The sequence below is a fragment of the Macaca thibetana genome, chromosome 3 (assembly GCF_024542745.1).
Source record: "Macaca thibetana thibetana isolate TM-01 chromosome 3, ASM2454274v1, whole genome shotgun sequence".
Taxonomy (NCBI): Eukaryota; Metazoa; Chordata; class Mammalia; order Primates; family Cercopithecidae; genus Macaca; species Macaca thibetana.
The window spans coordinates 31,739,906-31,767,228 of record NC_065580.1 but is presented as its reverse complement, the minus strand read 5'-3'; the positions used below and the strand labels follow the sequence as shown (position 1 = coordinate 31,767,228).

General features: G+C 41.0%; 2 protein-coding genes across 5 annotated transcripts in view; one reads left to right on the top strand and one right to left on the bottom strand.

Moving 5' to 3' along the window:
• The window catches only part of ARF5 (ADP ribosylation factor 5), a 540,324-nt gene that overhangs the window by 146,031 nt on the left and 366,970 nt on the right, over positions 1–27,323 (top strand). The window lies entirely within an intron of this gene.
• Positions 1–27,323, bottom strand: part of GRM8 (glutamate metabotropic receptor 8) — a 797,799-nt gene that overhangs the window by 761,071 nt on the left and 9,405 nt on the right. For all 3 annotated transcript variants that reach the window (XM_050782557.1, XM_050782558.1, XM_050782559.1), the window contains exon 2: positions 26,363–27,183. In XM_050782557.1, the coding sequence (XP_050638514.1) occupies positions 26,363–26,872 (510 nt within the window). In that variant the 5' untranslated portion in view covers positions 26,873–27,183. The remainder of the gene's footprint in view (positions 1–26,362; positions 27,184–27,323) is intronic.

The window sequence follows — 27,323 nt, the reverse complement described above, 5'->3', positions numbered from 1 at the left end:
GGCTGGGCATGGTGGCTCACGCCTGTAATCTCAGCACTTTGGGAGGCCAAGGGGGGTGAATCACGAGGTCAGGAGATTGAGACGATTCCGGCCAGCACGGTGAAACCCCATCTCTACAAAAACTACAAAAAATTAGCTGGGCATGGTGGCATGCACCTGTAATCCCAGCTACTCAGGAGGCTGAGGCAGGAGAATTTCCTGAACCAGGAGGCAGAGGTTGCAGTGAACCAAGATCGCACCCTTGCAGTCCAGCCTGGGCGACAGAGCAAGACTCTGTCTCAAAAAAAAAAAAAAAAAAAAAAAAAAAAGTCTGAGGACAAGTCTAGACTCAGTAATTAAAAGTGAGTGATCTGTTAAAATACAAACCACACTATGCCATTTCCCTGTTGAAGTACCTCTAACAGCTTCCCATTACTCCTAGGTTGTAATCCTCCTAGATGTAGCCCTGCCCATCTCCTAGTCTTCCTCTTGTTCACTCCATTCTAACCATACTAGCTTCCTTCTGCTCTTCAAAGGTACCTAGTTCAATCTCACTTGAACTCTTTTGCACATATTCCTCCTCCCACCTAGAATATTCTTAGTTCTTTACATGGGTCCTACATCTCATCGTCTGAGTCTCAGCTTAAATGAGACACATTTTGAGAGGGTGCTTCCCTAGAGACCCCGTAAAAAGGATCTCTCCCACCATATCATTTATCTGTCACATCACACCCTTTTTAAATTTTCTTCATCGTCCATATCAGTATCTTGAATTATCAAGTTATTTGTATATTTTCTCATTTATTCTTTACTTTTCTCTATATTCTCTAAATGTACCTGGTATATGTAGTGGGTGCTCTGTGGTATACATATGGATGAATATAAATAAATGGATAAATGGTCAATGATGTCTGCAAGCATGCAAAATAGGAGAGTGGCTCTACTTGTACCACCTAAGTGCATCAGAGGAAAGGTGACAGTAGCAAAAAATGTCAACTAAGTGCAAAAAATGCCATTAGGTTCAGGAGTGACCAAAGGGGGCATAATGAACTCTGTTGGGAGCAAGTGTAGGACACAGGCAGGGAAACTGTCCCTGAAATGGCAACTTATCAAAGACCCTAAAGAACAGCTGGAAGTTACTGGCAAGCATGGTGCAGAAAAGCATCCAGACAGAAAAAGCACACGCAGCAACAAGCAGGTGTGAGAGTCCTCCTTATTTCATGCTGTCACCCCGAATTCAGGGAATACAGAACTTCCCAAAGGGTTCCAGTTTTGGTCCCTTGTCGAGATGGCCAGGTGGCCAAATATCAAAGTCCTGTTTCAGACTTTCCCATCAACTAATCATATGCTTTCTAAGAGTCGTTCTACCGCCGGGGACCCCCACTTTCAGCAGCTGTAAAACCAGGACGTGGCTCATGGGTCTCTCAAATCCCTTCTGCCTCTGCAGGTCTGTTAGATACTCCTGTGCTTGCTGCAGCACACATTCTGAATTGGCCAGTACTGGAACTGTAAAACGTATTGATTCCTTTTAGTGATTTCTTTTGTGGTTTTTGTTTTTTAATGATTAAGAGATAGTCTACAGAATATCTGTGTTCCACTCTGTCACTCAGTTATAGCTAAACAAATCAACTGTAAAATTAAGCTCTGAATTTTGGTAAAGTCCAAAGCCTTGCACATGCCACCTCTGGCCAGTCTGAAGTCCACCACTCCATATCACCGAAAGCCCTTCTTTAGAATGCAGGTGACTGGGTCCAACCACTTACCATCCAACCCCCCAAAGCCACTGAATTAGCATCTCTCATGAATGGGGCCCAGAAATCTACATTGTCAACATTGGTAATGCCCAGTTAATTCCTTCTTATTCACCCTCAAGGAGAGAATCACTACCTCTTAGCTTCACTCTGTTCCAGGATAAAAACAAAACAATAACCAAAACACTAACAGTGGCCAGCATGCATTGAGTGCTTCTTATGTGTGGTGATTTGTCCCAGGCTTCTGACTCCCTTTCTTGCCCCAACGGTGTTGAATTACTTGCCCAGGTTCACATAGTAACCAGCTGAGGAATCAGGATTTGAGTCCATGTTCTTTGGACTCCAGCATCCATGTAGCCAACGGCTAACTACACCACAGCAGGGTACAATGCTTAAGAGCTTCATTCAGCTCTAGCGTCGGACTTGATGAGTTCAAATCCCAGCTGTACCATTTACTAGCTGTGTGGCCTTGGGCAAGTTATTTTGCCTCCTTCAGCCTCAGTTTCCTCAATGTAAGGTGAGGATAATAAGCATTGCTATTTCACAGGGTGCTTGGTTGTGAAGGACAACTGAGGTGACTCCAGTAAAATGCTGAGAAGGGAAACTGGTGCATAGTGAGCATCAGCCATGATGATCCAGCCTCCCTTTCTCCAGGCTTGGGCCAGCTGGGGCCTGGTAGTGGTCCCAAAGGAAATCTCTGCCAAGCATGAGCAGACGGAACTGAAGAAAATCCATCCTCTCTGCTGGAAAGCAACCCACAGCCCATGGTCTACTGACAGTGGGTCAGTAGTGTTGTCTTTGGAGATAAAGTATGGCACATATTTGAACTTCAATGTTCAAAGGGCATCAACTCCTTTCTAGCACAGAACAGTTTCAGCCTTGCTGCTTCTTTTTCTTTCATGCCTCCTAATGGTTCTGTCTGTCATTATGAACCTTTCAGCTCTGCTTCCACAAAGCACAGAGGGATCCCATCCTTTAATCCTCAAAATAGTTTGTCTTTATAGTTTGGCAGGTAAGAGTTGGTTGCAGCAGTAACTCCTGAAACCTGCCTCTCATTATGCCAAGAACTGCAATGTGTTTGCCACATCAAAGCATGAGTGATAACAAATGCTTTCTGATGGTGAGAACTGCTCTTTATGGTCTGCTTTCCAAGTGCCCTCTTGACAAAGAAGAACATTTTTTTACTAACATCAATCATCATTAGTAGCAAATGGTGATATCTGTATCTGTCCAGGTGACATCTCAGCCAAGGAAGGAAGCCACATCCTGAGAATGTCAGCTGTTACCTCAAGACTGAAATACAGAAATAGTTACCTCAAGACCAAAATACAGTAAAGAACTTTGATCTTTCGTGACAGAAATTATTCCATAAGTCCTATTTTTACTAAATCTTCTGAGGTACTTAAAATTATTAATTTTTTATTATAAATAAAACTAGTTTTAGAATCATGCATATTTTATCCTTTTATTTTTGAGACAGGGTCTCGCTCTGTCACCCAGGCTGGAGTATAGTGGCATGATCCTAGCTCACTGTAGCCTTGAAATCCTGTTCCAGTGGTCCTCCCACCTCAGCCTCCTGATCAACTGAACTACAGGAATGCACCACCAAACCCAGCTAATTTTTTATTATTTTTTTGTAGAGGTGGGGGTCTCACAGTTTGCCCAGACTGCTCGCAAACTCCTGGCCTCAAGTGATGTTCCTGCCTAGGCCTAAAATTTTAAGTAAGTCCCTATTTATGACCACAGATATTTTGAGAGTCCATTGCCACACTAGCCTTATGCAAATTCAGCGATGCAGCCATGAACCACTATACCCATCCCAAAAGCTCCACCCAGGGGAGACAAGGCATCTGAGGGGCACAAGCCCGAGCAGACCACCATGGATCTGCTGACCTGGGAGCAAACAGACTCCTCCGCCCACTCAGCAACACCTGAACTTGGCAGGACCCAGCAAACAAACACCTCACTCCTTGGTAAGACTTTCCTTTTGCTGCACCAAAGTGGAACCTTCCCTCTGCCCCAATGTACTGAATCAATACCACTATTTCAGCAAGAGAAACTGAGCAAAACATTGACCACTTGTGTTAGAGAACAATGAAATATTCTCATCAGAAACCCTATCCTAGAGAAGGAAACTGTCTGCAGTAAAGGGAGGAGCTCCACTATCTTCGGAGAGCTCCAGGACTGACATTGCCAAGGTCTTCCCAACTTTACCTTCTCACACTAGTCCCTAGAGCTGTCCAGTTCCTGCACATGGACATATACGAAAACACAAAAACATATGCCTCCTCCACTGACCAAGGCAAAAGCTGCATTAATAGTAAAAGAACTATCAAGTCAAGGAATTATCTTAAAATATTACTAATAACATTAACAAATTACAAAAAAAAAGGATCTTTAATAAGCCTTCCGTCTAATGAAGGATGGGATGAAAATCAAGAAAAAATGTTGACAGAATACAAAAAGCTGAAGTTCAGACACTGAACACATTCTTTTAATGTTCTATTTATTTATTTATTTACTTATTTATTTATTTATTTTTCTCACTCTGTTGCCCAAGCTGGAGTGCAGTGGTGCAATCATGGTTCGCTATAGCCTCTACCTCCCAGGCCCAAATGATCCTCCCATCTCAGTCTCCCAAGTAGCTGGGACTATAAGTGCATGCCACCACGCCCAGTTAACTTTAAAAAAAAAAAAAATGTAGAAACAATGTCTCAATATGTTGCCCAGGCTGGTCTCAAACTCCTGGGCTCAAGTACTACCCGTACCTTGGCCTCCCAAATAGCTGAGATTACAGTTGTCAACCACTGTGCCCAGCCGCTGAACAAATTTAGCCAAACTTCTCATCAGAGTAAATCACATTGTAACCACTTAGGCAAGCTTGGCTCTTCCCAGAATCTACTTTCTAGGTTCAGTCCTTCATGTGGTCTTCCTTACTGTTCCCTTGGTCACCAAGCCACGCAGCCCTTCCACCATTTGCCCATGAAGGTATAATTCTGGTCCCTAGCCCCCAAGGTAAGGAAGCCTCTTCACTTCCAGGTCCCCAAAGGCACCTGCCTGGGCCACTGGCCATGCGGCAGTAACTTCATACTTCCCTCCTTTGCTCTTCTTGAAGGTTTCTATGGTCCAACCATAGGCCAAGAAGCCCTGGTCTTACGAAACCAAGTGTTCTCAATAAACTCACCTGAGTCAAACAGGCCTTAAAAGTCTACCTATGCCAATCCTGTCATTTACATGTAAGGCAGAAAGGCTGAATGACTTGCTCAAAGTCATAAAGAAAATTAAGGAGTACAAGCCAACCCTCCTGTTACCCAGGCCAGTGGTTTTCACATGGTACCACTGATGAAGCCTGGGGCTGTAGACCCCGTTGAGCCCTGCCCAGGATTCCTTTTCCACCAGTCACCAGTGCTACCGCTAACCTCAGACCTCTAACCTTCTCCAGAGAACCACTCTTGGGTGATAGAGCCACCTTGCCCAAGTGTGCCTGGGAATTATCACTTAGGACCAGGTTGTCTGTAGCTCAAGACTGGTTGATGCAAGGATACAAAATTCCTACTTTCTTGCCTCAAGGCAGAACACATCCTGCTGTGATTGATGTTTCAGAGCATCCACAGGATCAGGCTCAGGATGGACCTCACCTGAAAGTGCATCCTTTCTCCTCAGAATGTTTGTTAATAACTCATTTTGCTAAGATTCTCCTATGTTCAGCTCTGCTTCTAGGGAATGTAACCTGACATTGAGGTTTTCTATGAGCATTCCAAGCAAGTATACTGGTCCAGGCCCCACAGTGCTCAAATGGCCTGCATGACGATCTTTATCCACAGCCCATCAACATTCAATCCAGTCCCTCGGTCAGGAATACCCCCCTTGTCCCTTCCAGCCTAGAAGTCCACTCTTCCTCCTGGGAGAAGCACCAAGTCCCTCCCTCCTGCCCTCTCTACTCTCACCTGACTTGTAGTTAGGAGCTGAAAGAAACTCTGAAAACAGTGAATCATTATCGGCAGCATTCCCTAAAATATTTAGTCTTCGGTGCTCCCTAGGAAGCAGAGAAATGCCCCCCACTGTCCCTTAATTTGCTTCTTACATGGTGAAATCTTTTAAACAGAGAATGAGGGTTTTCATTACAGCATTAACATCACCAACATGCAGTGGCTCATGCCTGTAATCCCAACACTTTGGGAGACCAAGGCAGGTGGATCACTTGAGGCCAGGAGTTTGAGACCAGCCTGGCCAACATGGCAAAATCCCATCTTTGCAAAAAATATACAAAAAGTAGCTGGGCATGGTGGCACATACCTATGGTCCCAATTATTCAGGAGGCTAAGCCATGAGAATCCCTTGGACCCAGGAGGCGGAGACTGCAGTGAGCTGAGATCACATTACTGTGCTCCAGCCTGGGTGACAGGGTAAGACCCTGTCTCAAAACACAAATCACCAACAAGCCACCCATTGCTTTTGAAAATACTCTACCCTACTTTCTCAGATGAATCATTGTTCTTGCTACTTGTTCTAACTGATATTCTTATCTGGATACAAAATTTGGGATAAAAAGGCTTGTCACTCTGGAGGAATTATTTAACTATGACTTGTTTACATAAAACAGCATCCTAGAAAATGAGTTTGCACTGGTTTCTTTCACAGCAGAGATCAGATTGTGGACAAAATATCTGGAGAACTTATAACCTGCTTTGTAACAATAATGGCTATTATGCATAGTGCCTGATACATTCCAGGCACCAGAAATATGTCTCTTCTAATCCTCACAACAGGTGGGGACAATATTGGTCACAGAAATTAAATAACTTGATCAAGGTTAAGTAACAAATACATGGTAGAAGCAGGATTTGAACCCAGGTCGGTCTACCCACAAAGCAAGTGACTAGGCTACTTCACCGCCTATACCTCCTGTTCTCCAGTGCTTGAGACTGGTTCTACCCTGCAACAGTTCCTGTTCCAAGTTAAGCTTCGTACAAGAATTACCAGATGTTCTCAAAAGCACACCCTGTTCTCTGACCTTGAGAGTGGAACAAGAAGAACAGCATCTGGTATAGACAAACGTAAGGATCAAGAGGGGCTTTGACAGGAAGGCAGAGTGAACGTTCTCTTCCCTGTTTCTCCCATAGGTCTAGCTAAAAACTGAGCATTAGATCTAAAACAAGAGTAAGAGGACATTGAAAGGTGGGGAGCTGCTAAGCGGGTTAAGGACCTCAGGACCCAGGGAATGACAAGACAACAAGTTCCTGAATTTTGTTTTTCCCTCATGTATTTCCTCATCTATACTTGAAAAACCAGCAATCTGGAAACACCAATACACACAGAACAAAAAAAAATAAGCAAAAAAATCTCCTCTCTTTGTCCAAAGAACCAGGAAAGGGGCAGCCTAGCTCCTTTTAGATTGAAGAAAAAAATGGAAACTTTTAGATAATAACCACTCTACTCCAAACACACACCACACACACACACACACACACACACAGACACACACACACACAAAACCTGTGGACCCACCCACACAAGCAAAGACCTAGTGGGGAACCTAGACAGTAGTGAGGAGCCCCAACTCCCCCACCAGGATAGTTTCTGAGAGGCTGAGTGTGGAGGCTGGACTTTCATCTCTGTTGGGTGGCAACTTGGCTAGCAAAGGTATCAGAAGAGGCTGGTAGAGAATCAGGTCTTACCTGCCACCACTCAGCAGTAATGAAGCCATTTCGACGGTGGGAGTGGAGGTCACATGGAGACCCGTAACAGGACCCCTCCTCCTGGCAGCCAGATGGATATTGGTTTCAAAGAGCAACTGCAAATGTTCTTGAAACAAAAAACTAAAAAGAACTAGCAAAGTAATGAGAAGTATCAGCAAAGAAACAGAAGATAGAAGAACCAAGTAGAAACTCTGTAACTAAAATATATTATAGATGAAATGTAAAAAAAACAAAAAACAAAAAACAAACAAACAAAAAAAAAACTCAATGGATGGGTTCAACAGCAGAATAAAGAGAACAGAGGCCAAAAAAATCTGTGAACTTATAGATAAAACAGTTACCCATAAACAATCAAAATAAATTAGACTGGAGAAAAAAATGAACTAAGCCTCGGAGAGGTGTTGAACTACAAAAAGATGTTAAAGGTAGGTCATCTGACTCCCAGAAGGAGAGGAAAAAGAGGGTGGGGCTAGAAAAGTATTTGAGAAATAATGGATAAAAACTTTCCAAAGTTGGCAGAAGACAGAATCAAGAATCTGAGCACCAAACAGGATAAACCCAAAGAAATCCACACCAAGATGCATCACAGTCACATAAAAAGACAAAGGAAAGAGTCCTGACAGTAGCCAGAGAGAAATGATGCATGAAGCCATAGGGGAAGAACAATTTGAATGAAAGAGGATTTTGCAGAAGAAACCAAGGAGGTCAGTAGGAAGCAGTGCAACATTTTTTAAGTGCTGAAACAAAGGAACTATCAATCCAAAATTCTATATCCAGAGAAAATATTCTTCAGGGATGACAATCTCAGATGAAGTAAAACGAAGAGGATTTGTCACTAGCAGACCTGCCCTAAAATAATGACTAAAGGAAGTTCTCTAAACAAAAAGGAAAAGATAAAAGAAGAAATGTCTTGGAACATTAGGAAGGAAGTAAAAAACATGGCAAAAATATAGATAAATACAATCGAGTTTGCTTCTCCTCTTGAGTTTTCTAGATTCAGTTGATGATAAAATCATAACACTACCTAATGTGGTTCTCAAGGTATGCAAAAGAAATATTCAAGACAATCATATAATTGTAAGGGTAAAGGGAGGTAATTTTTTTCTTTTGTAGAAACAAGGTCTTGCCATGTTGCCTAGGCTGGTCTGAACTCCTGAACTCAAGCAATCTGCCCGCCTTGGTCTCCTGAAATGCTGGGATTACAGGTGTGAGCCCCTGTGCCTGGCCCATGTCTAGGTTTCTATACTTCACTGGATCTAATAAAATGACAATAATAGTAGGCAACGATAAATCATGTATGTCTACATGTTTAAAAAGCTATGTCAAAAGATATACTCTAAAGCAATATAGATAAATCAAAACTGGATTCTATAAAATGTTCAAAGAACCCACGGAACAGCAGGAAAAGGTCCAAGGAGAAATTGAAGAGGAGGAATGAAGGCATCTGCCCCTCTTCTGCCAGGGTCACTTTAAAACTAGACCCTTTTCACAAGGCGGGGAGCACAGTCATTTCTGCTGTTCTGGGGGTACATCTCGGGTGGGACAGGGATGAACCCACCAGTCTTTTCCACAGAGCTTTGTCTTGCATTGGTGAATGTGTGCCCTGGTGCTCATGGAAGGCTCTTCTCAAAGCCCTCAGGCTGACCTGCCAGCACACCCAAAGGGGCTCCTTATCAAGGCGCAGGGTCTCACCTTACCTTCAGCATGGCGGAGGTTCCCTCCTGGGGGAGAACGGTACATTTGCATTCTGTTTACAAAAAGCCAAAAGCTATGCTTTGTGTGCAACCTATCGGCTGGGGAAAAAAAAAAAAAAAAGGAACTAAGGTGGCTTTGAGAATGATCTGATGCAGCTAGGGCAGGCAGAAGAAAGAAACGCAACAATTTGGAGCAGTGCCCCAAACACTTAAATGAGCTGGGTACAAATCAGTCGGCCTTGGGAAACTCTATCTATAGAGTAAAAGGATAAAAAGACAAAAAGACCTATTTTAAAATAGGCATTTTCTGACTTAGAAATACTAAGATAAACAGACACTAAGTTCCAGAGTAGCTGAACCTCCCTTTAATTTTATTAGGGATAGGAGTCCTGAATCTTTCCAGGCAAGAAGGTAGCCCCACAGTCTTGTAGTAAACCGCGTGCTGTTCTGTGTTTCTGACCCCTTAACTTTGTATCTCCTAGAAGAATGTTTCTAAAAACTTTCCATTACAGTTGCTTATAATGTTTATACTTTATATATATATATATATATATATATATATATATATATCTGGGAAGGTATTTGTACATGTCATTCATTATTCCAAATGTAAGGGTATTTGTACATTACATGTCATTCATTATTTCACATGTAATTTTAATCAGATCAACATAAAAGCATCTTAATATAATCAGTAATGGCACTGGTAACTTTAAATATTAAAATCTACAATAGGGAAAAAGGAGCTTTGATTCATTGTCTCTTTTCAAATTAGCACAATCAACTTGGCATGTACCTCCAATCTTTCTGTCCAACCTCTCATGTTCTTTCTGCCTTTTCCCTTGCTTCTCACTCCCCCAACTCACGATATAACAAAGAGAAGGCTGTAGAGGGCAGAGTCAGGGTTGACAAAAAACAAATTCCAATTATTCCTTCTTCCACATATTCAGAAACCTATAGCCTTTTATAAAAACAGTTCTATTTTTTCCCAGGATATCTACTTTTTATGTTTGCCCTGTCTTGAGCCAACTCTAATAGATTTTTCTGTTGAGTTCTGATCTGTACCTGAGATTCTTAAGAGGTATATTTGCAGACAATACCATGAAGATTTCCCAGAATTTTTGGAAACAATCTTCCTTATACCAGAAAGTAAATTGCCTAAGGAAGACTCTCCTCCCGCCGAGGACTTCCTAAGAGCAGAACTGGCACTTGTAAAAACTCAGGAAGATTGCAAAAAATTTGGAAATGGGGTTCCACGGTTTCAATATAATGTTAAATTTGAAAATTAATGCCTCAAGTTAATTGGCTCTTTCTGCCTTGAGCTGATTAGTGAACACTAGAATTCATGCTACAGCTCCCAAGCCATTTGTCTGCAATGCAGGGCTCATGTTCCAAATCCTGCTTATTGCAGTAAAAGATAGTATGCTCACATCATTTCATGACCGTGGTGCTACAGTGTTTCTACCGGCTTGCACGCCTCTTACAGGTGGGCTGATGTTTATTGTGTTAGTATATAATGCTGCAACTTTCCACTGGTACACAAAGCTAGTGGTTTTCTAAAGCAGTCCTGGAATTCATTACCATGGAAACAAAAGGTATAAAAAGCTGTTTTTATCTAATAGGAAAACCTGGAAGAACTCTACAAAACATCAAGAGTGTTTTCAAAGTAAAGGTAGAGTCAAATACATTATACTTTGGGCTAAAGGAGCCTTGGAAAAGAATCTCAAGGCAGGTTAACAGAGGAAGGAGGCGGGCTGTGTAGTGATGAGAGAAAGCTCAGGTTAACAGAGGAAGGAGGCGGGCTGTGTAGTGATGAGAGAAAGCTCACTGGGAGGCTCTGAGGCTGGGACAGGGACAGGGTCGGGCTGCTGACCAAGTCTACCCCCCAAAAAGTGGCTGAAAGAACCCAACACTCTTACTCTGCCAAGGTACAGGAGACATGGTTTGAATTCCAGTCTCTCCCCACAGAGGTGAAAATGAGTAGTTTGTTTTTCTGACATTAATATTATCATACACACTCTGGTCCTAATACATCCATCCAACCATTCTAGACTCTAGATTCTAGACATGGAAATGAGAAGTAAATGAAAGAAACTTAATACGAATATGTTCATTTTATCAACTCATCATTTGATCTAGAGTTTGATCCCATGTGTTCAGGAAATGCTGTCACAGGTCCTATTTTAGTTTGGGAAAGGAGTAAGTACAAACCACAAGTATTTATTTTGGCATTTACAGTGTTTTCCTAACATCCAAATAATTTCACCACATCCTGCCATCAGCTTCAAAATAGAATTTTGAATATATTCTTTCTTCCATGGAAAACTTCCTGATACATAAACTGCTCTGACCATCTGTAATAATACAAACTCTTATCCAGTATCCTCCTCAGAAAACATCTGGAACAATAGGAAGCTCCATCAATGCTGCTAAAGGAACACAATGTTTCTGGAAGCCATGTGATCATTCCGGCAGCAGGGAAGATACATGGGGTCATGGGCAGTCAGACTCCATCCTTGCACTGAGGCCACTGCCCACCATGGATGTGCTGGCCAGCCCATCTGCCATTCCAGCCAGCGATATACTGAGAGTATGAGGCTTACAGAGCTGAAGTCCTCTGCATTAAAAGGCTTAATTTTCCTGCTCAAAGGCAGTCTTTTAGAATGGCAAGGAAAAATTATTTTAACTGAGAATGGGGTTAAACTAACAGCAGGACTGTGTTTAGAGAAAGGAAACCATACAGAAATAATTTGAAAACATACCATCTAAAAGGCAGTAAAAAGCAATGGTTGAAAGCATGGACTTTTGAGTCCATCAGACACACAGGTTTGAATATCACATGGCCACTTACTTTCCAGGTAACCTCAGATAAGCCTCAGTTCCTCATCTGAAAACCATACCTATCTGACAGAATTGTGGTAAGGATCCAATAAGATCAGGCATGTTACGTGTTTAGCATAGTGCCTGGCATTTGGGAAGCTGTCAATAAACATTACCTCTTGCACTGTTTCTGTTATAGGGAGCAGGTGATGTTTAGCCTGGAGAACTGAAGGCTCAGGAAGAACAGGGTCTTCAAACACCTGAAGGACTGTCTCATGAAAAAGACATGCACAAGACAGGAGAATTGAGCAGAGAGATGTTTAAATCAAATCGAAGAACAAAGACAGCATTGAATCACCACTACCTATCAAGGGTCTTACTTGAATAGATTTTGGTTTGGATGAAAGGCATAACAGAAAACCTCAAAAATCTCTTCCAATTCTAAGGTTTCATAATTCCAAGCATTTGGAGAATGAGGAAAAATAATCACTTAAAAAAAAAAAAACTATTTTGTGCCAAGCTTCCTAAAACATCTTTAAAATGTCCAAATATCCATGACTCATAGGGTATTATTCATTTTCTTTGAAAACCATGGAACTCTGCTACTGAACTTCATTCTAAGTTGTTTAAGACAAAGTACAATGCAAAACTGTCTACTTTTCTTTCATAAAACCATTTTCTAGATGGGCATAGATTCTTTGGGGGAATTCTTATGCAGATATTTTACATCAAAATCTAAACTTGTACCACTTAACTGCAATGAATTATTAATGCTATTAAACATCATAACATCTTTTAAAAATAAGGTGTTAAATATTTATTCATCAATCAGTGATTTAATATCTGAAAAAAATTATCACATACTATGCATAACACTGATCAGTAGAGGCTGAAATTTTCCTGTAACTTCAATCCAAAAATACATTTTTTTATTTTAGTTCTCCATAATTCAGAGAAATAGTTAAGGGTAAATATAAGTCTTAATCAAAATCCCTATTCTCCCAGCATGTGCTAAACCTACCCTGCTTCACATGCAGACCCTTGGCCCCAAACAATCCCAAGAGGATGTTGGCTCAGAGCAGCAAGGAGCCAACAGATGGGGCATTCAGTAAAGGAGTGGTGCTGGGTTTTTTCATTTTTGTTAGAGACGAAAGCTGTGGGAAAAATATTCTCCACTTAATCTATTTTATTTTCAGCAAGGTTTTACCTGTAAATATTAATTTATATACCAGCAAAACTCACTAGATGCTTGAGCTACATGAATATAAATGAAATAAAGCTATTCAAACTAAAAAATGAAATTTCCTGTATCTTCCTTTCTCAGGCAGAGGAAAAATATCCAAGAATTTAAAATTTTATACCAGTGGTTTCAAAGACAACAAAAGATCTCATATTGAGCTCTCATTTAAATAGGTGGGGTTACCAGGGTAGAAATTACAAGTTAAAGTGCTGCAGCATAAAGAAGAAAAATAATCATTTATGCCATTTTCAATACAAAACCTATTTCCAAATCATCAAAACTCTTTACAGTTAGAATATTGTCAAATCTCCAATTTTTACCTTGCTGAGATCTATGACCACCTTTTGAAACAGAGACAGTGTAGGTATGATTACTCCCTGTGGTTAGGAAAACGGAAAAGAACCATCAGCCCCTCAAGAATGGTGGCTTTGCTTACTAGAATGAAGCAAATAAAATCAATTCATTGGCAATGCATTTAATTTCTCTCTCAGCAATTAATTGTGACTCTACATTGAATAACAGTGTAAAGAGTCAAGATACTCATGTGGCAAATGAAAAATAAAGCAAAATGTTTTATCTTAAGTTACATGGATTCCCAGAGTGCAAAGGATGGGGAAAGGGTCAGGGGAGGGATTCTCCTAGGTTTGATAACACTTTCCTTAAATTCCACAGCAATTACCTGTTTAGCGGTTCTACAATGCTGATTAAGAGGGTACAGCATTGTGCCCTCTGGGTGTTCTGTGTTCACTAGTTTGGGACCCCCAGTTTTGTCTCCAGTGGAAGTTGGCAACACAGCACTCCAACCTTCCTCATTTTTAAACCTCCTAGAGACTCCTAAAATAATCATTTGAAGTTTTGTCATAGCAGAGAGACTGTGAGAGGGGAAGAGGTTTCCACGTACTTCCACCCCCACGTAGCTGAACATGAGCTGGCATCAGGTAAAAGGTTCACAGGATTCCCAGTCTTGGAAGACTCTTCCTCCTCTCCCGGCCTCAGTTTGCATACTCCTACCCATTCCTCTAAGCCCAGCCCAACCCCACATTACTGCATGAAGCCTCGTGCTATGGAATGAATGTATATCCCCCACCAGAATTCATGATGAAATCCTAACCCCTAATGTGATGGTATTTAAAGATGACATCTTTAAGAGGTAATTAACTCATAAGCGTGGAGCCCTTGTAAGTGCCCTTGTAAGAATAGACAGGAGAGAGCTTCTCTTGTCTCTCTCAGCACCATGTGAGGATGCAACAAGGAGACAGCATCTGTAAACCAGGGAGAGGGACTTCACCAAGAACCCACCAAGCCGGTACCCTGATCTCAATTCCAGCTTCCAGAAATGTGAGGGGGGAAACAAGGCTATTGTTTAAGCCACCCAGTCTAAGATATTCTGTAGCAACAGCCTATAACAGAGTTGATTAAGACACCTTGGCTGCTAACTGCAGCTTCCTTGGATGAAGTCAGCCTCTCCTTTAAACCCCAGGACCACACTGTAGCCCTTTTGACACAGTCTTAGATTGCTCGTGGTTATTTGACAGGATTTTGGTCATTTCCCCTCAACTAGAGTATAAGCAACATTGATGGCTTAGGGTCTTCTTTTCTTTCATATTATCCACTACAATGTCAAACACGCTGCACATACCTGTGGGATGCTGCATAGACCTGTTGGTGGGTTGATTGAATATTACCTGCTTACCTGTATTACTAAGTTACAGAAGGAGAACACGTGGGTTAAATGCTAGCGTCTCTTACACTATTCTACTTCTCTTGATGGGGGAAAAAAAATATTTAGCACTTACTGGGTTTAGAAGCTGTACCAGGCATTGTTCAGCACCGTCTCACAATGCTAGGATAGGACTTGACCACATTAACTCTGCATTGATTTCTTTCCCTGTGAAGTCCTTTTACATTCATATTTGATTAAAATGAGAATTTACTAAGGCATAATTGATATGTTTGACTGAATTGGTCACATTTTAAACAGGTGGCACAAGATAGGTCACAGTGTGAATCAGAATACAATACATTTAGTTCCACTGTTTTTCTGATTGTCCTAAAATGAATGTGACTTCTAGAACAAGTACTTCTGAAGCCTTTAGGGCTTTCATTTCTGACATTTGTATCAGAGATGATAGGAATTAGTGTCATGTCAGCCATCTCTGGCAGAAAAAAAAATCTTCCCTCAACAAAAGTTAACATTCTTCGTCCGAAGCAGGCCTGTGTTTCTGTCCTTATCACACATGGAAAAGAAAGGGAATTCCAACCCAAAGGACAGCATTGAGGGCTGCCACCCATGCCTGGGGTCATTCAGCTGCTCATGCTCAACCACAACTCCATCATCAAACTCGTAGCCTACGTGAGTCAGAATTGGTGATTTTTTCTTTTTCTTCCTTTTTGTTTTTTTTGGTTTTTTGTTTGTTTTTTTAACAATTGAATCCTAAGGGTATTTTTCTTTGGGCGCTGAAACATAAAAATGTAGTGCAACTTTACTTAAAAAAATAGAAAACCAATGTTTCTCTGGGTTTTCTACTTTTTTAATAAAACGGACTCTTACCATCCAACACATGGATTTAGAAGGATAGCAGTACACCACCTTCTTAGCTCACCTGGCTGGAACATAAGCTGATGAAGTCCCAGTCACAAGTTCAGCCTTCAAGAAAACTAGACAGCCTTGCCCTATGCCAGAGCCAATCCAGACCTGCCCCAGTTCTGTTTCTTTCTTCGTGTGTGTGTGTGTGTGTGTGTGTGTGTGAGTGAGTCAGACAGGGTCTCACTCTGTTTCCCAGGCTGGAGTGCAGTGGTATCATCATGGCTCACTGTAGCCTCAACCACCCAGGCCCAAGTAATTCTCCCACCTCAGCCTCCAGAGTAGCTGGAACTACAAGGGAATTCCACCACACCCAGCTAATTTTTGTATTTTTTATAGATACAGGATCTTGTCCTGTTGCTCAGGCTGGTCTCAGATGCCCAAGTTGGTCTTGAACTCCTAGGCTCAAGTAATCCATCCACCTCAGCCACCCACAGTGCTGAGATTACAAGTGTGTGCAACCATACCTGGCCCATCAGTTCTGTTTCTTGACCAATTACACCTTTAATGCTAATCTGCCTTTGTTCACAAAATAGAGCAAGTCAGTATAAATGGCTGAGAAACTGTAGGAGAGGTACCACTCAAAATGAATATCCTCTTAATAGCAGACATAAATATCTTCCTCCTCATTATCATCATCATAACAAACATCGTGGTGCCTCCTATGGACCAGGGATTTTGCTTAGGACTCTGAAATGTATCTTACTTGTCTTCATTAAAAACCTTATGAAAAAGGTACTATTATTAACTGGGGTTTTTTGTTTGTTTTGTTTTTGAGACAATCTCGCTCTGTCACCCAGGCTAGAGTGCAGAGGGGCGATCTCAGCTCACTGCAACCCCTGTCTCCCAGGTTCAAGTGATTCTCCTGCCTCAGCCTCCTGAGTAGCTGGGATTACAAGCCCATGCCACCACGCCTGGCTAATTTTTGTATTTTCATTAGAGATGGGGTTTCACCATGTTTGTCAGGCTTGTCTTGAACTCCTGACCTGGTGATCCATCCGTCTCGGCCTCCCAAAGTGCTGGGATTACAGGTGTGAGCCATCGTTCCCAGCCTGGGTTGCTGTTTTTTTAACAGATAAGAAAGTTTAAGATTTGGAGAGATTAACTATCTTGCTTAAGGTAACACAGTTAACAAGCATTATGTCCAAATTTGAACTTGGGCAGTCTGACTACAGAGCCCAACCTATTTCATATAATTCAGATTAATCTATTTTACTCAAGAGCATCAGCACCACTAAATACATTAAAATAATCTATAATTTGAACAGACATCTCCTGATAACAAACATAATATCTATAAGTCACAAATATCTAAGAAATTTACATGAGTATGGCATGGTATTTGTTCTAGAAGTAATATAAGTTCAAACACTCTGAGGTGAGATGATAAATCACTCTGAAAACTAATAAATAGAATTGCCACCATATGAAGAAATAGTACAAGCACTAGTCGAAGCTAGAGGTCACTCTCAATCCATGTGAGAGGAAGCAAGAGTAAGACGCTAGAGCAAGAATAAGTCACCATCCACATGTCCCAAGGGAGCTCAGTGGCACTGCAGGGGATACAGAGACAGGTCCATGATGTCCCTGAAACTGGGACTGTATTATACACCAAGGAAACCAGCCTCCCTAATCCCAGAGGGAGCCTTGAAGAGTCTTAGAGGGAGACTAACGGCCAACATTGAGAACACATGTTTATTAGCTTGCTGAGCCTAATGAAGTAATACAGCAGAGACTGGCCTCATTCTAGAAACAGATAAAAGTGGCTGTGCACAATGCTATGCCTAGACCCCTACATCTTGCCAGCGTGGTGTTCCTTATGTGTTCAAGATACATAAAGATTAGATGTATAGATGCAGGTTGTGAGGACAGTGTTTGGGGATAGAAAAAGTCCCCAATTACAGCTAAAAGAGATGACTGTCTTTTGCCAGAAAGTGTGTTATATCAATTAAATGGGTAAATAAGCCCTTTTCCCACTTTGAGGAAACAAGGGCCTCTTGTGACCCTCTATTGATTAAGACTGCTGTGGAATGTTATTTGCAATCGCATTGCATAATGGAAATCAGGAGGTAGCTGTCATGGTTTCTGAAGACAAATTGCTGGTAGCTGAGACATATCATAGCCTCCTTCATCTTTTACTGTTCTCAATTCCCAATTAATGTGTATCTTACAATCTAAGTTTCTTAAATCAGTCTGCTCTCAAGTAGTAAAAATGCGTAGAATGGTAATCTGCCTGACCCTACTTTAAGAAATAGTGTTTAAGTGACCATTGCACTGATCATTATTCATGAGCTATGCATTACTTAATAAGGAACACAACTTCCAAACACGCACACAATTAAAGATAAATCCACACAACACCTGCTGTGATTATGACCAATAGGAACAGAAATCCAACCAGGTGTGTGTCGAAAGCTGCTGTCAGACAGAACATTGTTAAATCTCACTTTTGTTTTGCACACTTTGACTTGCTAAGTCAGCCAGCAAGCAATTTGTATGGAGCAGTGCTTCTCAAAGTGTGATGTGCAAAAGAGCAGCATCAGCATCACCTGGGAACCATTAGCAATGGCAATTCTCAGCCCCCACCCTGGGCCTCCCCAGACCCACTGAATCAGAAACCCTGCAGGTGGGCTCAGGAATGCGTGTTTCAACAAGGATTCTGGGTGATTTCTCGCATGCTACAGTGTGATAACCACTGGACTGGGCACAGGACAGACTTCAGATTTTAAGTCTTCCTAGAAAGGCATTACCTTTGGTTGCAAAAAGCTATCAGAAGAGCCCAAGAAGACACCTGTGTTAAAACCACTGCAATCTTCAATTGTGCTGTGAACCTAAAACCACTATGAAGTGAAGTCTATAAAATATAAAAAACCTGTGGTCTCTAGGGTGAATGGGTAGAAAGAGCACAGTACTTTCCTTATGCAGGTTTATTTACATAGACCCTGACTTATTCTAGAAAGGTTTTCAGACAATTTTGTAAACCAAAATATATAACATCCAGTCACAAACCGTTCTTATGGAAAGACTTCTCACTACTTTTCAAACAACCTCATTACTTAAAACACCCCAAACATAGGCATTTATCACTAAGTACGCTCTTAAGATGTATTTGGTATTCACTGCAGGATTTCAGGCCATTTGAGGCTAGGGGAAAGAAAAGAAATTTAATTTAAATTCACCAAGTTTAAAAAGTGCTCCGCCCAAGAGTCATGGTGCTCCCTGAACTGTCTGAGCACATGACCACGATGCTGATTCTAAGTTACTACATGTTTCGAAGAGACATGGCTTGGAATGTCTGTGTCCTGTGACCCTGTCTTACAGCAAGATGCTTTTGGCAGTTCACTCATCTGGCCCCTTTGTTGGTCCAAGAAAGGGCCCTATACCACCAAAATTCATTCTAGAGCTAATAGTATTTGGATGAGGCTCTAGCATTGTTTCAACTGTTTTTCAAATAACAAATTTGGAGAGCAAAGGGAAGTAACTTGTTTACCAGAGATTTATAAAATAAAGTATGGTCCATCCATATGATTAAAAACCAAGCAACTATTAAAAAAATAAAGTCTTGCAGTTCTCATTCTTGACCAAACATCAGAATCACCTGGTGATCTTTTAAAACATACCAATGCAGAGCTCTACCCCAACCAATTTAACTGGTCCTGGCTAGGGTTTGGGCATCCAAAATTTTTAAAAGCTATGCTGGCAATGCTAACATGCAGCTGGGGTTGAGAATTACTGCAGTACATCTATATTAACCAACATGGAAATTTTTCCCAAATATATTAAGTGAAAAAGAAAGTCATAAGTCACATATCTATTAACAAAATCATGTGTGCCTGTGTTATTAACGGATTTATGCATTTGGAAGTGGACTTTCCTTTTATACTATTTATTGCTTAAACCTTTAAAATGAGAATGTGTTCATGTATTTTACTTATTTTATTTTTGATTGACAATTTATATGAATTTATGGGGCACGATATGATGGTTTATGTTTACAATATGGAGTGATTAAATTGGCTAATTAACAAATCCATCCCCTCACACTTTTTTGGTGTATGGTGAAAACATTTAAGATCTACTCTTTTAACAATTTTGAAATATACAATGCAATTTCTTAATGTTAAAAATACATTTAAATAGAAATTTGTAGGAAAAAGAGAAAGCACATGAAAATAGGAACTCTCAAAATATAATCATGTTTCCTTCTTTCTCCGCTTCTCCCTCTATATTCGTCTGCTTTCACACTGCTATAAAGAACTGCCAGATACTGGGTAATTGATAAAGGAAAGAGGTTTAATTGACTTACAGTTCAGCATGGCTGAGGAGGCCTCAGGAAACTCATAATTACGGCAGAAGGCAAAGGAGAAGCAAGACACCTTCTCCACAAGGTGGCAGGAAGGAGAAGTGCCAAGTGGGAAGAGCCCCTTATAAAACCATCAGATCTCATGAGCACTCACTCACTATCACGAGAACAGCATGGAGAAAACCACCCCCATGATTCAATTACCTCCACCTGGTCTCTCCTTTGACATGTGGGGATTATATGGATTACATTTCAAAATGAGATTTGGGTGGGGACACAAAGCCTAAACATATCACCCTCCTTCTTTTCTAAAGGAATATACAAGAAAAATAAACAAAATTATACTTCTTTCCCATCTATTCAACACATATTTCTAACATTGAGATTGGGATGAGGGAGAGAGTAGAGAGATTCGATGTATACATTCATTCATTCATTATTTCTCTGACAGGCCCATGCTAGGCGCTAGGAATATGGCAACAAACTAGATAGACATGGCCCCTGCCCACATGGTAGTTACAGTCTAGTGGGGAATGCAGACAAGTAGGTAAGCAATCACAACACAGTGAGAGAGACACTAAGGAGAGGAAGCACAGGCTGCTTCTTTGTTACTTGTAACAAAGAGACAATCTAGTCAAGGAAAGTGAGAAAAAGATCCCCAAAGTGGAGGTGGACCTTCATCCTGGGGAAAACCCTAGCCATTAAAGAGTTTTAAGAAGGGGAAAGACATTAACAAGTCTCCGTTTTGAAAGATCTCTGTAGCTGGGAGTGTAAGTGCTACTTACCAGTCATCTCTCATCTAAGGAGAGTGAGCTCTTTTCAAAGTTAAATGAAACCTTGCTACAGTACCAAAGAGTTGACTGAAGAAGTTCACCTCCCAATATTCATTATCTATTTGCCATCAAATGAGATTGAACATGAAATTTACCTCCTACTGAGTTTACTGACTGCACTCATTTATGAGTTCATCTCTAGATGAGCCCGGATATGGCAGATTTACCTTTTCAAAGTTTTGAAGCTAATAAAACCCACTGTATGCAATAAATAACTCAAAAACTGCTTGGCTTTATGGAAGTGGTTGCTACAATTGGTAGAGTGTCCTGGAAGAAAATATATCTTCATAAACATAGCAGGGTAGGCGAAGACTGCCAGGGAAACAAGATGCTTCTCAGTATTTCATTGACTTCACATGAAGATCAATTTTCGCCATTTATAACCGGCACACTTCCACATAGGGTGAAATTATCTAGCCCACCCACAAATGGATTTCTATTTAAAAGTCTCATTTGATTGCTTTGGGAAGGATACACTGCAGACTATCTAACCCCTATCCTTTAAGGGTAGAAAATTAACAACCCAGGTAAAATTAACTAGAAAAACAAAAGAGAGAGGAATTATATTTGACAGTGTCCTCTTATGACCCAATGTATCTTTGTGGACATTAATGTGAGTTACCTCCAGCATCAATGTGCTATTTTTAACTTAGAATATTCAATCTTTGCTCAAAGTAAGACATATGATTAGTGTTTGGAGGAATTGATTTGCTTTAATTTAAAGGAGAGGAGTGGAAATGTTCTAGAAAGGGGAAAAAAATTGAGCTCTTTATAAAACACAAATTTATGGGCTTCTCAAACATTTCCAAAGACCCTCTCCTTTTTAAATTCTTTCCAAACTATACAATCTCTTATGGAGACCTGGGCCCCTCTTTTCACTGGGTTATCTACAATACAAAAGCCCCTGAGGTGTCATTTAGACCTCTGTATAGGATGGAGCTGTCCTGGGTCTGCTATTCTGCAGTTACATGTCACATTATCCTAATTGATACTTCTGTTATCTAAAGCCATTAACATGCTATATGAGTGAAGCAATCACCTAGGTCTGCTCTGCCTCATGTTAGCTGATATACGATGTGTGTGTGCACGTGTGTATGTGTGTGTGTGTGTTAGGGTACACTAGTGCATCTAAAAAGTTCAGATCATTAAATTCTTGTTCTGTAACTCTCAAATTTGTTTCCACCCCCAACACACCTGAGGGAAATGGGACACTCATCTCAATAAAAAATAGTTCCCGGAAAGGGGCTTGGGAGGCATACATCGTTCACTGGATCCTGCCATTCGAAAAGCCTCCCAGGTAGTTTTAATAATGCAGCCCATACCCCTTGTGGGTAAGGCAACAGCAGTATGAACCCCACCATACACTCGGGGTTGAATATCACTAATCTAGTAAAGCATTCAGTATCCTACGGACCTATGCCACATGGCATCTTGTTCCCAGGTTGTATCCAGCTCCAAGCCCTTATTCAACCCTCTTCTGAAGTTAAAGAGGCTCATTTTGTTCATTTGCTTCTAAGCTTGGATAAGAAGAGAAACAAAGATAGGATGACACCACTTCACTCTAGATCAGATAAGCAGAGCCACCTGTATTCCAGCAGAGGAGGTGGCTATTCACTAAGTGCAGTCTCTGCTGGGGCTAAATGAACCTCCCCAACTGATGCCGGCATCTCCTTTACAAAGACAAATCCCATTTCATTCCACAATTAGTGATCCTGAAGGAAATAAAATCCTCCTCTGACTTAAACATAGACATACTAACATGCAGATAGCTGACAACACATAGATCTCTTGCATCAGGTTTGGATTAGGAGAACACTTGGGAATACAAGGACTGGAAAGGTTGACACAGGAGGAGCAAGACTGAAGAAAGTGGTAAATGGGGCTACGTGGAAGACATTGTCTCCTTCACATTTTAGTACAGGAAGATGCTGCAAATAAAATACATGGCCTTCCCAAAGTTGTCCAAAAAAAGAAAACAGACATTTAGGGATCACTTCCAAATTTGGCCCAAATATTTTCCATAAAATTTTTAAACACATCACAACCAGATTCTTAAAACCCCAGTTTATGTTTACTGTTGAGCAGGACAGTCAGTAAGTTCACGAATTAAGACCCCATTTGTATTCCTTATGATCAAGGTTCATTGCATGTCTTCATTGGAGACGCTCTACCTTCTTCAACTCCATTATCTGGGAATAACTAGCAATACATTAATTTTTAGATTATTTATGGGCATATTTTTAGATTCTGTGGGTCTTTCGCTACCCTGAAAGGACTTAAGCTTGAGAAAACTGTCATAAAACTTATTTTTACTCAAGTCATAGCCTTTGGAAAATTAGTATTTAAGAAAAGTATTGTTTTTCAAAAAGGAGCTATATGCCAATCTGCAGTGCATTAACTGCTAATCATTCCTCTGATAACTACTGTAATATTTCATGTCTGTACTATCATATATATATAAACAGAAGTCATCCATACATAGAGTGGACAATTTTCTGTGCCAATTGTTTTATAATTAATATTACAAATAGAGTGCTAGCTGAAAGTCACATAAAAAATCAAAGTAAAGTAGCATAAGTTGCTATTATCTAATTCACATTCTTATGGTTCCAGAATCACCTGTAAGATGGGTTAGGCACCTACATCCTCTCACTGATGGACTTTTGAATTACAGACAATTTTCAAGTCCAATAACTTGGTTAATAACTAGATTTGCTTCTGTAGGTTAAATGCTCACTCTGGGCCAGTGAACTGATCATGTTAGTCATGACGTCTACCATAACAGCGCCCCCTCCTGGTGATAAGTGACCCACTCCCTGCACTTCAGTTAAGGGCGTCAAGAGCTGCCCTTTCATGTGTTGGTCTGTGTCTCAAGAGATGGCCTGGGGCATTGGACTCTGTCCAGAGGGTCAGTAGTTACCTTCTCACCCAGTCAGATGGGGTCCCTCCAGGATTACCCAAGAAATTAAGAGAACTAACCAGTCCGTGAGGGAAGAATAGAGAAGAGAGAAGCCAGATACCCCCTGCATAAAAACAAAACCCCCTCTTGCCTTCAAGTGGCCTGGAGTTTCCTTCAATAGCCCAAAACACCAAAGGACATGACCAGGTCCTGATGGAAGCCTTCCTGCATTTTCTCATTAAATATACCCAACAATCTAACAATCTTATTATTCCCATTTTGCAGATAAGCTGATTCTATGTCAAAAAAAAAAATGCAAACAAGCTTGGAAAACGTCATATGAACACTTTGTCTCCTCCACCACACTCCTCAAATCCTTGCCCACTTTTGGCTGGGCACCAGGCTACAGGAAACAGCCAGGATTCACAGGAATTACAATGGTATTGGCAGGAACCCGAATTGGTTTATAAGGGGAGGGAAATCAAAAGGAGTAGATTCTTAGGAACCTTTTCCTCTCCTCTAGAAGTGATGTTTTTGAACCACAGCTACTAAGTTAAAAATAGAAAAGAGATGCCTTGGAGCAGGTGAGGAGGGAGTTCAAATCAGAGAGAAGAGTTACAGAAATGTCTGAGCTGGACACCACCCCAGAGCAGAAAATGCCACATGGCACAGAACTGGGGTAGCTGGGAGGAATCCTAGATCCCAAGATGTGGGAGGAAACCTGGAGAATTCTGGTTCCACATCTTGCCTCTAAGCAAGGAGTCCCTCTAAGAGAAATGGTAAAAAAAACTGCCTAGTTTCCCTTGAAGGTTTCCAGAAATGGAGAACTAAAGCAACTCTGGCTATATGTCTTAATTGTGTCCTTCTCACTGTCAAGAGGTGCTTCTTAATGTCCTGCTCAAATGTCTCCAGCACACCCTGAAGCCTGTTTGCGCCTCTTCAGTACTCCTTAGACACAGAGAGCTTCTGCTTAGCATCCTCCTTATTTGAGAAAATTTCATCTATCTGAAAATAGCCATTAAGTTGCCTCATAGCATTTTCTCTTCTAAACTAGGGAAATCCATACAGAGGCTGCACAGCCACTCAAGGGGATGTTACAAAGAGGATTCCAGTGCCATGAGTGGGCCAGACTAGATGTGTCTCCAAGATATCTGCCAAGCCAGAAATCCTTTGATTCAATTCCTTTCATCGTTTGTGTGACATTTCCCATCACTTTGCTCACATTTGTCACAATACCTGTCATCTGCCCAATTTCTCCATATTCTTTTAATATTTCCAAATCTAATGTGCATAGGAATTTTTTTTTTTTTTTTTTTTGAGACGGCATCTTGCTCTGTCACCCAGGCTGGAGTGGAGTGGCACGATCTCAGGTCACTGCAACCTCTACCTCCCAGGTTCAAGCGATTCTCCTCCCTCAGCCTCCCAAGTAGCTGGGACTACAGGCATGTGCCACCATGCCAGGCTAATTTTTTGTATTTTTTTAGTAGAGACAGGGTTTCGACGTGTTAGCCAGGATGGTCTCAATCTCCTGACCTCATGATCCGCCCACCTCGGCCTCCCAAAGTGCTGGGATTACAGGCATGAGCCACTGCACCCAGCCAGGAACCATTTTTCACAATATAAAACAAAGGCTCATTAACTCAGATTAAGTTAAAAAATTCATGTCCCACTGAGTAAGAAACCAGAGTGAAAGTATTTTCAATTAAACAATTATGTCTATTACAAAAGACTACATATTGGTTATTAATAAATAAAATGAGAAAGTTAATGAAAATGGTGAGTTAACAATAACTTTATTTTTACGGCACTTGATACTTTTCAAAGTATTTTTACATATATTATTCCATATTTCCAATTTTATTCAATATATAAATGCAACATATGGGTAATAGATCACCAAACCTAAATCAAAAAGTCTAATTTATCCTGCTAAATTTGAACTTTTAATGCAATAAGAATTATATATAATTATTCCAAGTCTGTATCAGAGCAGTCTGAATTAATAAGGTTCTGTTCTATTGCAGTTATAATAAGCCTGACAATTTTATGGCCATCTCATCTCCCAGAGTGTCACTCCCATCTACACATTAGTAATAAATACTGTTTCTTCATGAACAAACTTTTGTCATAACAGAGCATCCCACCTTAAAGAAGTTTCACCCAGTAAATTAAATAGCTCAAATACCATAGAAATGTTTTCCATGATAAATGTGCTAAGAGTTCATTATTCTCTTTAAAAATGCTTTGATTTAAAATGAGCCTAATAAGGAGGTTATCCCAAGATGACAAAGACCCAATATTTCACAGAACTTTTCACCTTTCTCTTTGTTCAGGAAAAAAAAAAAACAGAGTCAAAATTAATCCAGTTAATTGTAAATAATGGAACTAAACCAACACATGTAGAATGCCCCATACAGAATGCCCCATTTGAGGAACCTGGTGACATGGAAAGGGTCTATGAGCACCTTCACCATCTTCAATTTCTTCTTAAACCTGCAGTTGGAGTCATAGCATTTCATTGTCCTTTCACAATGGTCAGAAAGACAATGCCTTTACCTACCTTAAAAAGTCTTAAAATGTTAGCAACCATGATGGACACGGAGCTTGCTGCAGCACCTATGACGCCAGAAATCTTGTCGGGCTTGGTGAAAATGGGTGGATCTCCATTAGCACACTTCACATCCGAAGCATCTTTCTCTATTAATGCCTGCACGAACGTTAGAGACTGCTCCAAAGCATAGGTGTCCCTAGAGCACGTGTCGAGGATGCGGACACCCAGAGTGATGTTGGAAAGGAGATCAGGGTCCTTGTTAATCTGGTCAATTGCATAAAGCATGGCCTCCAGTCTGTGAATCCCCTTTTCCTTCTTCAGCTCCCCACAAGGCACTCCTCTCTCTCCCTTTGCGTGGACAGGGAAGAGACCCCCCAAAATAATGTCCCCATCCACCCGTATGGAATGGGCATACTCTTGGCTGTGAGTTCTTTGCATCATTGTGAGGATCCAGTAGAACTTGGCGGTCAAGAGGAAGAAACAAGGGCAAGAGGCTGATCGCTTTCCCTCGCATACCATTTTCTCCACAAGTGGTATTGCAATCCAAGACCCAAAGTTTATTCTTGCCACCGAAGAAGGGGGACCACCTGAGGCTGCACCTTCTGGAGGCTACCATCAGGGCCCATGGGAAAAAGGCTCTGTGGGCATCAGCAAGTTTTCTTGATTTGAATGTCACAGTGAGTTTCCATCAGACCCCTAAGGTTCAATTTTATTTCCTTATAAGATCAACTTGCCTGGAATGGTGCAAAAATTAGAACATCTGAGGTTCTGATGTTGGGATGAGGTCAACAATTCATGTCCTTGAAATCAGCCTTGTAGCAGAATTACTCCTGGGAAGAGGGGAAAAAAGGGGGTTCAGTTCAGTGGGTCTACATGTTTCACATTTTGCAGCCCTGTTTATGCCAGCCTCTTAAAAAAAATCCCCTATTCAGTAAGAAACTAATTCTTTTTGTCCCCCTGTGATTCTGAA